This window comes from Oratosquilla oratoria, chromosome 8, assembly GCF_046742065.1.
Source record: "Oratosquilla oratoria isolate Oo_2021 chromosome 8, ASM4674206v1, whole genome shotgun sequence".
NCBI lineage: Eukaryota > Metazoa > Arthropoda > Malacostraca > Stomatopoda > Squillidae > Oratosquilla > Oratosquilla oratoria.
Genome location: NC_134784.1, coordinates 14,040,372 through 14,057,284, shown reverse-complemented (window position 1 = coordinate 14,057,284; position 16,913 = coordinate 14,040,372). Strand labels below are relative to the sequence as shown.

At 38.8% G+C, this 16,913-nt stretch overlaps 1 protein-coding gene across 2 annotated transcripts in view; it reads left to right on the top strand.

Annotated features, from left to right (window-relative positions):
* The first annotated feature begins 6,572 nt into the window (after window positions 1-6,572).
* Window positions 6,573-16,913, top strand: part of LOC143027584 (uncharacterized) — an 82,715-nt gene continuing 72,374 nt past the window's right edge. Inside the window, exons 1-4 of one of the 2 annotated variants that reach the window (XM_076188916.1) lie at window positions 6,573-6,873; window positions 10,971-11,456; window positions 11,645-11,776; window positions 12,577-12,690. In XM_076188916.1, the coding sequence (XP_076045031.1) occupies window positions 11,022-11,456; window positions 11,645-11,776; window positions 12,577-12,690 (681 nt within the window). In that variant the 5' untranslated portion in view covers window positions 6,573-6,873; window positions 10,971-11,021. Of the gene's footprint in view, window positions 6,881-10,970; window positions 11,457-11,644; window positions 11,777-12,576; window positions 12,691-16,913 lie in introns of both variants that reach the window. The other variant, XM_076188917.1, reaches the window with a different exon arrangement.

Genomic DNA, 16,913 nt, shown 5'->3' with positions numbered 1-16,913 from the left:
TTTCTTTACCGGGTACCAAAACGGTTCTATCCCCCCTATGGTATGGATAGGGAGGGTTACATATCCCAGCTACATTACAAAAATCCTCACCACAACAATACATCAGATAAGTATTATATTGTGCACCGCCACAATAACGTCAACAATAATAATAACATAACACTGTCAACATTCAACACAAAGTGGGTCGTCTCCCCATACAAACTCCCGATATTGTAGAAAAGGTATGGCATATTGTCCGCCTTCCTTTTTTCTGTTGTTGCTATTATTACATCAAAATAGCACTCCGCCTAACCCATTAATCACTCTGTTAACACAATATGTGCAGGTACCAAAATATTCTTACTTGTTCGCTGCAACTTCATACTGACGTTGACGGAGGGGGAAGAGGCGGTCGAGCAATAAGACGTAGTGCGATGAGGACGACGGGATATGGAATATAAAAGAGTGGTGGAAGGTATTTATAAGAATGATATACTTGTATACCAGGATGAAATCAACAATCAGAAAATCTAGATAAGTAAAGGTTGGATTACAAGTACTATGCAATTTCTTTCCATGTCAGTTTTTTTTATAAAAGAAACTCCACACACTGGTTCAAATCACCATTTCACTAAGGGTGTGCTTACTAACACGACATTGGGGAGTTGGTGCAAATAATTCAAGGGGAGTGCTAATTTAAATGTATAAAACCGACTGGCCAGCGCGGCGAAGTGAAAACTATACATACTTTATCGACTGGGGAGTGCATTATCCAAGGGAATGTACATTAAATGATACACCGGCTATACGTAGGAAACAAATAAGTATCACCAATGATAGATATTATTATCGTTAGTACTTTTTAGTATTACTTTTATTATTCTCAAAACTGCACTCTGGTACATTCATGGCTGCAGTAACTGTGTCGCTAATTAGTTTTACAAGACAATTGTTTTTGTTACCTAGTGCCTTATTTCGGTCCTTTGCCAAGAATGTGAGACAAAGCAAGGAGGCAGTTGGCACTTGGCAGCCGCTCCTGTGATCCCTCGTGCAAGCGAGCACAGTCCCCAGATGGTTGTTTACATTCTTACCGGTGTCGGGATTTAAAAAATTGCAGTTCCTTCAGGTCTGTCTGTTGGGATTCATGAAGGTAAAATAGCAGTTGAATTGCCATATAATGTAGTGTGAATTTCTATTAGTTTTGTGGTTATTTTGATTATTTCCACAGCGAACGGTTGAATTATTCGGCCAGAGAAATGTCATCGCAATTTATTCTTGGTTGATCATATTTATTTGATCAAATTATTATTCATAATACACAAAATATTACTATCAAATTCATATAGATAGACGTTGAAATGTGGACTTGAGTATGTCAATGACACATGAGGTACATCTGCTAATGTGAAAAGAAATAAACTCAGATATATTTGACGAGAAACAAAATTTGATGTCATATTTCAAATGATGGACTTTACAGCTAAACTATTATTACTAAAATTCATAAAAAATATTTTACATTATGAGTATTATCATAATAATGATAACTGATAACAGTTTATATGTATATATATATATATATGTGTGTATATATATATATATATATATATATATATATATATATATATATATATATATGTTGAGACATTCTGACAGGTTGATGTAAGCGGAATAGGAAACACAGGAGTCTTAGTCTTGAGTTTATTCCTGACTAGTTTCGCAGGTATGCTTTTTCAAAGGAATATGTGTACAAACGGGCTGTGGGCATTATATACATGGGGTGGACCTCACCACCTCTCCGAGTTACCATAGTTGGTGGCGAATGTGAACATCACATTGTGGCTCACGTAACAATGAAGACATTTTTACAATTAAATATGATAACACTAATACCAAAGAAATTATTAATAGAAAATGTAACAATAGTAATGATAACGATGAAGATAAATATTTAAATAATAATATTAACAATAATAACAACAAAAATGATAGTATCAATACAGGAAATAATAACAATAAAATAAAAGTAATAATAATAAAAACAATAATATTATTACTTTTATTTTATTGTTATTATTTCCTGTATTGATACTATCATTTTTGTTGTTATTATTGTTAATATTATTATTTAAATATTTATCTTCATCGTTATCATTACTATTGTTACATTTTCTATTAATAATGTCTTTGGTATTAGTGTTATCATATTTAATTGTAAAAATGTCTTCATTGTTACGTGAGCCACAATGTGATGTTCACATTCGCCACCCACTATGGTAACTCGGAGAGGTGGTGAGGTCCACCCCATGTATATAATGCCCACAGCCCGTTTGTACACATATTCCTTTGAAAAAGCATACCTGCGAAACTAGTCAGGAATAAACTCAAGACTAAGACTCCTGTGTTTCCTATTCCGCTTACATCATATATATATATGTATATATATATATGTCACAACAAAGATATGTCGTAGCACATATGTAAAATAATACTGATGACCCACATTATATATATATGTATATATATGTGTATATATATACATTATATATATATACATATATATATATATATATATATACATTATATATATATATAATATATATATATATACATTATATATATATATATAATATATGTATATGTATATATATATATATATGTGTGTGTGTCTGTGTGTGTGTGTGTGTCTGTGTGTGTGTGTGTGTGTGTGTGTGTGTGTGTATGTGTGTGTGTGTGTACAACAGTTCCACAAATTATGAGAGCTTGTCATACAGTTAATTCAAGTTAATACCGCATAATATTTTTCTCTGCTTATATTTTTCTGGTTGGAAGAAAACGTAACGTTATAGAATGTTCATTCTTTTGTACGTGTATTCTATTGTATGTCGATTGAGAGATTAAAATCTGTACTAAGATTACCATAGTAAATTTGCGTGTCCCTTGTGGTGAAGTTCGTTCCTCAGAGGACTATTCGGATACACCTAAGATAGTAAATGAAATGGCACAAAAATACATACCACCTATAACCATGTAGCAAGGAAGTGATATTATATTGCCACATATTTCTTACCACGAAGAGTGGATTCAATGTTGTCACGACCGTGTCTTTTGCGGTTGCGGGCAGTGTGCCACCGAATGTGCACAATCCAACCAATTCCAAATCTCGGACATAAAAGCCCAGAGAAAAATGAGAATCTGTTGAGGAAAGGTGGTATAGAAGACACGGGTCTTAGTCTGAGTTTATTCCTGACTGAGTTCGCCCTAAGCTTCCTCTGAAGAAGCTCTGATCAAGACCCGTTTCTTCTATGAGGCGATATCACACTGGGCTATTTTTGCGCCGGCTGTTGCAGCAGATTTGCAGCCCGCAACTGTCGGAAAGGAAACTGATGTGACGAAAAAAAAAGTCCAGCATATCAAACGGGATTCTCTGTACAATTGCTGAGAAAGCAAAATATTTTGTCATATTGATTTTACGGTGGAAAAAGTTCTGGAGGTGAGTGGTATCGCCGATGAATTGGAGGTTGGAGGAGAAATAGCCCAGTGTGATAACGCCTTTACTCACTCAAAGGATGTGGGTACAGTTTTCCATGAAGGTGCATAAATTCATTAATTAGCCTACAACAGACTTGCTTAACCTATTCCGACTTCAGAGTTCCTTGTAGTCAGATCTAGGTAGTGTAGCATTCCTATACGCCTGGTCACAGGGACTACACCTTCTACATTATTACAGGAAACACATTTCTAGCAGCCCCTGAGAGTACTAACCCTGGCTTAGAGGACAATAATATCGGAAGTACAGGAAAACCGTATATTTCGACTACTATCTGTAGTCCTCTTCAGCCTTCTGGTTTATAGTGAAAAGTTAGGATGTATGGAAAGTGCTTACATTCGGTGGCATACTGTATAAATACAGGAGGTGATGCAGTCGAACGCCTATTTTTTGTAGTGGCTGTATAATACATTGTTGCTTTGAGAGCTTGGCCCTATTCCCACTTTCTTGCACCTGGTTTCTGGTGAGATATATCTTTGGTGTTGATTCGTAATGACAACGGGGATAGAAAAGGAGTTAACAAATAGTTGATCAAAGAATACTGGGATGGTTTGGGCGTATGGAAAGAATGGGTGAAGAAAGACTAACAAAAAAGTGTGGAAGGCTGAGGTAGATGGAATGGACTTGAGGCGAAGACCGAGAATGAGATGGATGGATGAGATGAAGGGAGTCTTGGGTAAAAGGAGAATGTCTGTTGAGCAGGGAAGGAAGAAGGTAAAGGGTAGGCGTGACTGGAGGATATTTGTGAATGGAATATAGATTGACATGGCCCGAAGAGATTTCTCCTCGTCTTCTCTATTTACTCGTGAGTGAACGGAGAGCGAGGGTCGCTATGTATATGAATCGGAGGAGGTAAACCAACTTATGCTATCAGGCCTTGTTGTGTCTTGCTGCATTGCAGCTGGCCCAAGTATTGGGCAGGGGCCAAGGATAGCCCTTCATAATAACGAACTAAGATAAAAGGGATATAGAATGGGTGCATGCCTTGGCTGCCTACCTCCCATATACACCTTTTGGTGCATAGCTTGTGGTGGTCCTGCGAGTCAGATAGAATTATAAGAATGAAGGAGACTGCAAAAGACCATAAGGCCTTCACAAGGCAGTTCTGTGGAGAATATTATGACTTACGATAAATTTTCCCGTCCCTTTTAATATGTAATGCTGAGAGTGTAAATTTATTCTAGGTGACCGCCCCACCGATTTAATACTGGAATACCTCTGTGAGGGACTCATCGAACCCTGAAAAATACAATCATTGCACAAAACATTATATGTCTATGAATATTTTAATCATTATTTAAATTCCAATCTTTTGTTTGTAATATTCCATAATCAAAATATTATAACTTACCGTGGCCTTGGGGCCACTTGGTGATTTTCTTCGTCTCTATTCTGGTTAACGGTGATCAGTGCGTCGACTCTGGGCATGGCAAGGATGTTAGACATGGGAATGGTAGGGAAGGGTAAAGGATATGTGTTAAGGGGAGACTGGTTCTTTCATAGAACGCGTCCCCTCATTCTGGTTTAGCATACGCATCGTCGTGTGTACACTTCACACGATAGGGTTTGTAAGAAGTCTGTGACTTAGCTAAATTCATCACTTCCCAATCAGTTTCAAATCATGTCTCGAACTACGTAAAAAAGGGTTCGACGTCGCGCCGAACGCCTAGCGACCTTTAACCTTTCGTTGCCAAGGATCTATGGGAAGTACAACAGTACAACCTCACCTTTACTGAGGTGAAAATGTTGCACGATGCATATGATAGACAATCCTCATATTTGGGAATTAGAGATGGGGGAAATGTCCCAGAACCAAATTCAAGGCGGAAAAGTCACTAGGCGGTAAATTAAAATATTAATAATGAACATTATATATCGGTAACTCAATATTCCTGGAGAGGGTAGTCAACCATGCTTGGTCCTATGGCGCTGAGTCCTTTACATAATGTTTTATATATTTTTTCAAATAAAAAACGAACGTCCACTCCATCTGAACAGAGAAAATGAAATTGTATAATTCGTTATATCGAGAAGATGAGTTTTAGAAAAAATTTCATTGTCAATAAACTGAGCATTTTAGAGTACTGATTTCATACAACTTGATATGCTTAATTGCTCTATGATTTCTCTCTCAATCTTAATCCTAATTCTACTGCTATGAATTCATTATATTAACTGAGGTCGTCATTAATTTGTAATAATAGCTTATCTATTCTAATAATCTCCTCTGTCGATGTTTATTCCCGACAAGTTGCATGTCCATTACCACCTATCATTTCCGTCCATAAAGTTATCTAAACTCTTAAAGCAACCGATAATTATCCACTCTATTGGTAAACCAGTTCTTGTTTATTTCCTTCTTAAATTGAAATTCGTCCAATTTAAATAAATTTATTTAATTAAATTCCTGCCACCCGTCAACACTTTCACGTCATCCAGCAGGAGGTGCATCCCCAACGGGCTGACACTCGATCCCCGCATTGAAACTTGATCTCTGCGTTGTGCCCAGGATCTTTCCCCTCCAACATCGACTGTATTTCCTCCAACTTTTCACACAGGAAGAGCTAACATCCGGCGACTGATCCTGCCCTCCTAAAGACGGTAACATAATTACTCTCACAAAACGCAATAATCCCAATTTATTTTACTTATCTATTTACTTATTTGTTTATCTGTTTATTTATTCATATATTTATCTGCTTATTCTATATATAAGTAGTACACGAAAAAATGCATTGCCTCTAGTCTAGACATACAGTTATCCCTGTCATTATTTTTCGTATGGTGCACATAATCAACTTTCATATTTTCTCAAATATACCCCTCTAATTGAATCTGGTGCATGCTTGCCAAATCTATAGTATATATATATGTATTTTTGTCTTGTTTACTTCTAGTTATTGAAATTGTTTGCAGATTTTTCAAATGCAAAGTCGTGGCAGACTATAAATCAACGCTTTGAAGTTCGGGGCGAACGCATTTTGAAGGTTGGATACTCAGAATGTGCTGAGTACTTTGACCTTATAGTAAGCAAAAACTCGCAAGTTAACGGACTTGATAGGAATACCTTGTAATCAGAATAATAGTAACGTTTATTTACAATAAGTTTAATGAAGTGCACGATTGTTATGTTAATATATTCTTTATAATTTACTTATAGCTAGCCTTCGTTCAAGTAAACAAACGTTCCAGTGTACATAAGACAGGTGTTCTCCATCCTCTTACGATGCCAGGAACTGCTTTACCCTCTCGAAGAGGAAGGTAATGCTTATAACGGTAAAGATTCCCAATCAAACTTGGACAATGACATAAGTCGGCATCAAAGGAATATAAATATCCAGGTATGTGGTGAGTAATGTGAATCCAGTTGTGTCAATTTATAATAAAAACGTCAATTCGAGCAATTGATATATTAAAGACTATCGGTTACACATTTTTGTATTGAGTTGACGTTTGCTTGAACAGGAAGCGTTCAAGGGATACCAACGGGGTTGTAATTTTTTTCTTTATGGTTATGGTTCACACCTGGGTCTCGAGATTACAAGGGCAGTGAACTCGACTAAAGGAGAAGGGTTCCTCAACTTGTAGAGGGTTGTCATTTTTTATTTTAAAGATTGAATTTCTTGTCAACCTCTGCATTTTGCAATTCACACTGTACATGATGATCTTTTTTAAGTTGATATTATAATGCTTGAAGGCATAATAGATATTTAGAATTCAGTTAGGCAAGATACTATGTCAAAAGTGGAGATTACTGAAAGTTGTTTTAACATGTAAAGTGTGATGTCCAAGAACATGTATGTAAAACACTGAGATTATTAATTACTCTATACATTTTTAATGTATTATATCCTTTTGTGGATGACCACAAAATTTACGTTAATTGATTTTGACTTGCACATGTTGTACACTTGTTAAAATAGAAAAAGGGGATGATGATGGTTTTACTGTAAGGTGATTTCAGATCAGACCGCAAACTCCCAGTTATGATTAAACAGTAGGTTATTCCTTTTCTTGAATTGATTAAGTGGATCAGAATAAAGCTTGACAAATAAGTTTCAGCTAGAACTGTAAATATTATTGTGCATTTTTTTTGGGGGGGGAGGCTAAGCATTAGTATAACTCATTTTATGATTTTGTATCAATCTCACTGTCACTTATGTGCAAAACTTTGGAAATCCCAGCCAGTGTATGGCAAAACCTATCATAACTTATTCTAACTGAATCTAACCTAACATACATACATTAGGTCTACGAACTGTGAAAGATCGAAGAGAATGAGGACATGATTACAGTGTTCAGGTCACTAAAGGGGATAGATTCCATTGATAGAAGAGATCTATCTATCTCCTGATTAAAGATGGGAAGGATTTAAGAGCTCATGGAAGTAAATTAAGACTGTCAAAAGGATGTGAAGAAATACAGTTTTTCATATAGATGCATAAATGTGTGGAATAGCTTAGAAGGTGGTATATCCCAAGCTTAAACAATACACAAGTTCAAATCTAAACCTGATGTATCCAAACTTCTAATTGAAGCTTCATATTCATTCTCATCACCTGAGCTCGACATCTGGGCATAATTTATATATAAAAAAAAAAGCTTAAAACTTAAAAGCTTAAAAGCAATGAGTCTGCTTCATTTGACTGATACCTTGTCACTAACAAATGCATCCTGAGGCAGAAATCCCAAGGTTCCTGTACTGCTTTAGGGTTTCTTGCTTTTGCTGTTTCACCAAGTATCTTCCAGGCATTTTTGATAGAATTCAGGTTCGGGATCTGCGCAGTCCAGTCTAGAACCTCGATTTCTTGATCAGCTAAAAAAGACTTCACCAGCTTTGCTGTGTTGCAGGTAGCATTATCCAGCATAAATATTGCAGGTTAAGAAGCAGCAACACACAGATAGGGCACTACATGTTGGCGCAGTAATTCCTTAAACACCTGTGCATTCACTTTGCCCTGCAAGCAAATAAGTGGCCCAGTGCCCTCTGCTGAAAATATGATGCTCCTGCCACCAAACTTTACACTGTTCTTGATGCAATTTTTTACCTGTTTTACAATGGGTGGGGTGGTATTTATGAGAGGTGAATGCAAGGGTAATGGATCAGGGGTTGGAGATGGTTAAAGAAAATGGAGAAAAGTGGGAAATAAGCCATTTGTTGTTTGCTGATGACACTGCGCTTGTAGCAGGATCAGAGGAGGGATTGAGGAAGTTAGTGACAGAGTTTGAGAAGGTGTGTGAAAAAATGAAGCTGAAGATAAATGTGGGTAAAAGTAAGGTGATGAGATGTACAAGGGGAGAGAGTAACAGCAGGTTGGAAGTGAGCATTAAGGGTGAAAGACTGGAGGAAGTGGATAGTTTTAGATACTTGGGTGCGAATGTGGCAGGAAAGGGAGGAGTGGGGGTGGAGGTAGAATGTAGATTGAGAGAAGTGAGTAAATGCCAAGGTGGATTAAAAAGTGTAATGAGAAATAGACATTTGGGAATGGATGCTAAGATGAGGTTATATGAAGGAGTGATTGTGCCGACAGCACTTTACGGGTCAGAAACATGGAACATAAGAGGAAGAGAAAAGGAGTTAGAATGTGTTTGAGATGAAGTGTCTGAGAAGTATGATAGGGGTTACCAGGCTAGATAGAGTGAGAAATGAGGAGGTGAGGAGGAGAATGGGGGTGGAAAGGGAGTTGGGAGATAGGGTTGATGAAAGAGTATTAGGATGGAAAGAATGAGTGAAGAAAGATTTGTAAAAGAGGTGTGGAAAGCAGAGGTGGAAGGAATAGATATGAGGGGTCAACCTAGGATGAGATGGATGGATGGTGTGAAAGGGGCATTACGAAAGAGAGGAATGTCTGTTGAGGAAGGATGGGAGAGGACAGAAAAAAGGGGTGAATGGAGAAGGGTTGTGTATGGAGGATGCTGTGATGCATGATGGGGAGTGGGTGGGGGATGGGGGGTGAGGAAATATGTATGAGAAATAATTTGACGTAGCCCGAAGGGATTTCTCCCTGTGTTCTCCTGTTCTCCATGAGGGGATGGAGAGGGGGGGTCGCCGAATTAATGAAGTGGCCTTGCTGTGGATGTGCTGTGTCTTGCGACACTGTTTCTGATCCAGGGCAGTGGACAAGATGCAGGGATGACCTGTAATCTGGGAGGTGCCAAGATGAGAGGGAGGGTGGAGGGTAGTGGAGTATGTAGGGGGTGGAATGGGTGGCAATGGTTTCTATGCCTTTTTCTTTGGCTACCCCCATGTAAGGGGGAAAGAAACCTTTGGTATATGTATGTATGTATGTACAATGAACAAATCTTTTGCCATCTGAGCCAAACAAATTAAACTTTGATTCATCATGAAAGTGGACCAAGGTCACTGGTCCTTTGACTGTACAATGTGCTCCATTGCAAATCTTAGACAGTCTTTTCTGTTCTTTGCACTAATCAGTAGTTTGGCCGAAGGTGTGCAATTGTGCAAATCTTCTTCCTTAAGAATATGTGACACAGTTTACCTAGATGGCTGCCATAATCTTACTGATCTCATGGGAAATTGCTGCAGCTGCCTCAAAGAGATCCTTCCTCACAATGTGGCAAATGGCATGATCTTGCTTTACCCTAGTTTTTCTTGGCCTACCAGTGGGTTTTCCTGCCTTACATGTACCAGTCTTGTCATACTTCTTCAAAATGACATTCATTACACTTTTGGGATGTTTGACAGCCTCAGCAATGACTGATTGAGAGTTTGTCTTGGTGACAATTTCATAATTAGTTCTCACACAGAGAGAGAAGTAGTAGTATTTTGAGGGATGTTCACTGTAGAAGGGCTGGGCCTGTACTGAAGTTACATTCCAATAATGTGAATAAAGTAATTTTTATGTAGATGATAGGCAAATAAGTGACAGGTAAATTAAAGCATCTGAATCATTTTGGACACAAATTTTTAATATTTAATTGCAAATATGCTAATCATTTTTGGCGTATGTTTTCCTATTCTTTCAAATTATGTCTAGAGGTAACTGATCCTTGTAGGCTGCCATGTTCCAATTTTTTAAATTTGGTCTTAACTCTCTAGGACAATATTAGTAACTTTAATATGAAATTACAAGTGTCTGGAACATTTGGACACTACTGTAGATGTATTTATCAAAGGCCCATTCCCTCATTTATGGGGGAGTGGCTCCCTGAGTCAGAAGACATAATTGCATCATGCTCACTCCACTGGTGCTCAGGCCACTTGCTGACCCCTCATCACTTGAACCAGTTTGCCTCCAGTTTCAGCAGTCCTGTGTTTGCTGTCATCCATTCACGAACACCTACTTCAATGCTGGGCAGGTTCTCACTTATATCAGGAGTCCATGGGCAGTGGATTGATTGAGTACAATTCTGGTTAATTTGTGGTTTGTTAATGTTTCTTAATGTGCTTCACAATTAATGTGAATTTTTGTTCCAGATATCATCCCCATGCTGGGTTGTCACTGAATTGAGTGAATGAATATAGAAAATGAGTGAAAAAGATCATGATGTTGAAAAAGAATACTTTGAAAGTGTGACTGATGATGAAGAAGACAGTGATGGGTCTTCTGTTTCATACAGTAAAGGCAATAGTGTGTCCTTGCAAAGTCATGAAGATGAAGGCATCAAGAGTAAGGGCAGTTTTTCTGGGAGTGAGACATCGGTGTATCACGACAGAAGCATTGGTGAAACCATATCGCAGGCCTATCAGAGAACAAAATCAAGCATTGCTTCAGATGACACCTTGGGAAGTAATCATAGGAAACATTCTTTGGATAAAAGTTTAACCCAGAGTGAATATTTGCATGAAACCAGTTTTAGCTCTGAACCGGGCACGGAAGATGGTGATGAAGCTAATATATCTGTAGTTTCAATAGATCCAGCTGTATGGAAGAAATTCAAGTTCTTGTCAAATATACTGAAGGTATGTGAAAATGTTAATTATTCAATGTGACTTGTATACATATGATCATTGATGTAAAACTACAAAAAATGTGCAAAACTTAGGGGGCAAGCTTTATTTGTATGCTGTGTAATTTGGAAATATTGGTACTTATATATTCTATATTTCTTGTTATTAACACAGATGTATACTGTATTGATATTCTGCAGGAAACCCGTCACAATCTTAATGAACTGGATACTTTAGTGTGGGGAAGTCAGAGATGTAGTGCCACTTCTCATGCCTACCAGATCTCAGCTCACTCACCAGACTTGACTACTTCACTAGCAGCAACTTCCCCAGTCAGTTTGTAGACACTTGATGTGATTTATATTCTAGTTACTCAGTTACTGATTTGAAATCCCAATAATCAGCAAGACAAACAAACCATTTATAAACTTTACAGAATGGAGCACCAAGAGTAATAACAGGATGCACCAATACCACCCAATTTGAACACCTGCATACAGAAACCATAATACTCCCTATAGAGCACCACATGAAAATGGCCAGTTCTACACCAGAACCATCACACTACTTCTGGGCACCACCAACAGAATATAACAAAAAAGCTACACCAACAGCAACTACACAAAACATTTACACAAAAACCCATACTTACTCAGATCATTAAAGATGACCTTCAAGACAGACCACCAAACTCAGTTACAAAGGTAGTTTGTAGACATTAATCAAACAATATTAGAACAGTGTAGGATACTTCTACTATTTTTCACTTCTTCCCCTCCTCATGGTAGTGGCTGTTTGACTGATTTTTACTCTTTTATTTCCATCATGCTTCATTTTTACATATTTATGCATGTGTTTTATGCTTTTAGTAAAGTTTAGGATAGGATTTTTTTTTCACATATGAAGTAACAGGTTAATAATAACTGTCTCAATTTTCACTGATTGGAAACATGTAGCTCCACAGTAGCCAGCATCAGTCCTCAGATCACCCCATAAATCTGGAGCAATTTGAACATGTGAATTTTCTCCTAATAATCTCCTCGCAGGACCACCACTAGGAGGTACTTTGGCCCCAGTAAGATAGGTTGTAGAATAATTTCCAAGAATTTAAAGTATATTTGGTAATTTACAGAGCAGAACCACTGTGTGTGAGCCAAAGACAGATGAAGCCAAGCTAAATGAAATTCTTCATCTTCTTCATCAGTTGGCAAACACACTTTCCTCATATGAGCAACATCCAGTTCTGGTAAGACAACTTTTATTCTATTCTTTGCCATTTTCTTATCACATGGTAATGCAAAGTTGTTAATTTTGTAGAGGTTGCTAGAAATGGCCAGTTTCCAATTATTTTTATGTCTGATTTCAGTCTGGAGCCTGTAGTAACTGATAAAAAAATTAGAATATTTTGGAAGACTGAAAGAAATTTCAGATACATTTAGTACTTGTCATCTGTGGTCACAGGGAGTTGAAAACTGTGTTCATGAAAACAGTGCAAAAGTTAACCTTTCAATAAGGATTAAGTGAGCTTTAACTTTATGATATGTGTGCATTGTTTTCGTGTTTTATCCAATATAGAAATTAGAGTATAGCGTATAATTATTGCCTCAAGTTTCATTAACTGGAAATCTGCAATCCCACAGCTGGCAACAATCCTCTGGGAAAAAATAATGGACTATTTTCTCTGTTGTATTAATGTGGTTATAGTTAATATGGTTATGTGTTTAGGGAGTGAATGATATTTTGATGTAGCCCAAAGGGATTTCTCCCTGTCTTCTCTTTTTTTGCATGAGGGGACAGAGAGCAGGGGTCGTTGATTAAATGAAGCGACCCTGCTATGGATGTGCTGTGTCTTGCTGCATTGCTTCTCACCTAAGGCAATGGGCGAGATGCAGGGATGATCTGTCATTCAGGAGGAGCCAAGAAAAGAGGGAGGGAGGTGTGGTGAAAAGGAGTGGAATATATGGAGATGAAATGGGTGGGAGTGGAATTATGCTTTGTGACTTTGGCTACCTACCTTGTAAGGGGGAAAAAGCCCTTGGTATATGTATGTATGTATGTATGTATTAACTGGAGAAAAGTGGGAGGTGAGCCAGTTGTTATTTGCTGATGACACTGTGCTTGTGGCAGGATCAGAGGAGGGATTGAGGAAGTTAGTGACAGAGTTTGAGAAGGTGTGTGAAAGAATGAAGCTGAAGATAAATGTGGGTAAAAGTAAGGTGATGAGATGTACAAGGGGAGAGAGTGACAACAGGTTGGAAGTGAGCATTAACCTCTTCACTCCGGGGCACATCGCACTTCTGGCAGCATTAGCTGCCCGACATGTGATGTTGCGTCATAATAATCGCATTATAAAAAGTAAAGTCGGTGCTCAATCGTTCGTTCTCTTTCACCCGTGAATTTTGATAACCATAGAAAATATGATGAAGCCAGTTTAGAGAGAATGGAGGTTACGTAGGTACGACTACAATAGATATGATCAAGACGCCGACGTCGGCATCATCGCGTACCCACTTGCTCCTCATGACGCCTACGTAGGCGTCACCGTATGGAAATGGTTGAGGGTGAAAGACTGGAGGAAGTGGATAGTTTTAGATATTTGGGTGCGAATGTGGCAGGAAAGGGAGGAGTGGGGGTGGAGGTAGAATGTAGATTGAGAGAAGCAAGTAAATGCCTTGGTGGATTGAAAAGTGTAATGAGAGATAGACATCTGGGAACGGATGCTAAGAGGAGGTTATATGAAGGAGTGATTGTGCCAACAGCATTGTACGGGGCAGAAACATGGAACATGAGAGAGGAAGAGAAAAGGAGTTTGAATGTGTTTGAGATGAAATGTCTGAGAAGTATGATTAGAGGTTACCAGGCTAGATAGAGTGAGAAATGAGGAGGTGAGGAGGAGAACAGGGGTGGAAAGGGAACTGGGAGATAGGGTTGATGAAAGAGTATTAGGATGGTTTGGACACATGGAAAGAATGAGTGAAGAAAGATTAGTAAAAGAAGTGTGGAAGGCAGAGGTGGAAGGAGTGAATATGAGGGGGCGTCCTAGGATGAGATGGATGGATGGGGTGAAAAGGGCATTACAAAAGAGAGGAATGTCTGTGGAGGAAGGACAGGAGAGGACAGAAGATAGGGGTGAATGGAGAAGGGTTGTGTATAGATGATGCTGTGATGCATGAGGGGGAGTGGGTGGGGTATGGGGGGTGAGGAAGTATGTATGAGAAAAATTTGACGCAGCCCGAAGGGATTTCTCCCTGTGTTCTCCTTTTCTGAATGAAGGGATGGAGAGGGGGGGAGTCGCTGAATTTATGAAGTGGCCTTGCTGTGGATGTGCTGTGTCTTGCGACACTGCTTCTGACCCAGGGCAGTGGGCAGGATGCAGGGATGACCCGTTATCCAGGAGGTGCCAAGATAAGAGGAAGGGAGGAGGGTAGAGGGGAGTGGAATATATAGGAAATGGAATGGGTGGGAGTGGTTTCTATGCCCTTTTTTTTTTTGGCTACCCCCCATGTAGGGGGAAAAAGCCTTTGGTATATGTATGTATGTTTGCATCACTGTCTTATAGTATTAGTAGGAGGGGAGCAGATGTCAGTTGTCAGCCACACGTGAAAAGGTGAAGGAAATAAAGTCAATTGATTCAGTTAATGTTTACAGCTTGGTGATGCACCTCCAAATGAAGGAAAGTGTATTGAGAGTTTTTAAAGCCAGTCAGCAGGTAGATGGTTCTGTCCGTCTTGTAGGTGTATATAAGAACATAAGGATGAAGGAGACTGCAAGAGAACATAAGGGCTACACTAGGCAGTTCCATGTCTATTACCACCTGTCATCTCCATCCATAAAGTTAACTGTTTCTTAAAACACCTGATAGTGTCAGCACTCTCTACATGGCTACTACTAAGTCTATTCCATTCGTTGACCACCCGATTAGTAAACCAATGCTTTCCTATTTCCTTCTTAAATCTAAATTTGTCCAATTTAATTCCATTACTGTGAGTCTTGCCCTGTTGTCTTAATATGATGACCTTGTTTGCATCACCCTTGTTAAAGCTTTTGATCCACTTAAACACCTCTATTAGATCACCCCACACTCTGTGTCTTTCCAGAGAGTGCAAGTTAAGGTGCCTAAGCCTCTTTTCGTAATGTAAATTTTTGAGCTCGTGTATCATTTTGGTCATTCTCCTCTGTATTGATTCTAATGAATTGATGTCCATTCTATAAGATGGAGACCAAAACTGTAGTGCATAGTCAAGGATAGGTCTAACTAATGCTAGATAGAGTTTGATAATTACCTTTGCACTTCTATTCATAACCGTCCTAGCAATGAAACCTAGTGCTCTGTTGGCTTTATTCCTAGTGCTATTGCACTGTTTTCTGGATTTAAGGTCTGGACTCACCAGAACTCCCAAGTCTCTCTTGCACTCATTTTTCTCTAAAAATGTGTTATCTAAGCTATATTTATTTTCAGGGTTGTGTAACCCTATATTTATCATGCTGCACTTTGAGATATTGAAGTCCAGTTGCCATTTCACTAACCATGTGTACAATTTGTTAAGATCATCCTGCATAATCTCATCATCGTCTCCTGACCTAATTAAGCATTCTATTTAAGTGTTGTCAGCAAACTTACTGACGTCATTATTGATCCCATTGTCCAAGTTTATGTACACAATGAATAATAAGGGACCCATAACTGAGCCCTGGGGAACTCCACTAGAAACACTTCCTCATTTGGATTTTACACCATTTGCTAAATGTGAAGGAGGATAGGGAGGGAAAGATAGCTGCAGTGGGAAATGCTAAGAAAATGAGAGTGATGAGTGAGGAAAATGGAGGAGAAATAAGGATGAAGTGAAGGCAGTTGTTAAGATGATGAAAGCAGGTAAGGCACCTGGTCTGGATGGATGCCATGCAGAATGTCTAAAAAAAGGAGGTACAGTGATGGTAGACTGGCTGGTGAGGTTATTCAATGTTTGCTGGAGAGAGGGTAGAGTGCCGGAGGACTGGAGGAGTGCCTGTATAGTTCCACTTTACAAGGGAAAAGGGGACAAGTGTGAATGTAGTAGTTTCAGAGGGATTAGCTTGTTAACCACTTCACTCCGGGACTTAATTCTCGTGGGCAGCAGCCAATGCCAGCTGTACGACGTGTCGTAATAATACTTGCATCATAAAATATAATCACCGCTTATATCGATCGTTCTCTCTTTCACCCGTGAATTTTGAAAACCATAGAGAATGTGATTAAGGGCAGATTATGGAGAATGTCAAAATGCAGGGGTGACTACAATAAATATAATCAAGATGCCGATATGGCAGCGTCGCGAATCCACTTGCTCCTCATGACGCCTACGTGTGCGCCACCGTATGGTAGGGGTTAAGTGCAGTTGGGAAGGCTTATGGGAGGATCTTGATTGAGAGGATTAGGAGAGGAACAGAGGGAGTAATTGGTGAGGAACAGTGTGGATTTAGGACGGGTAG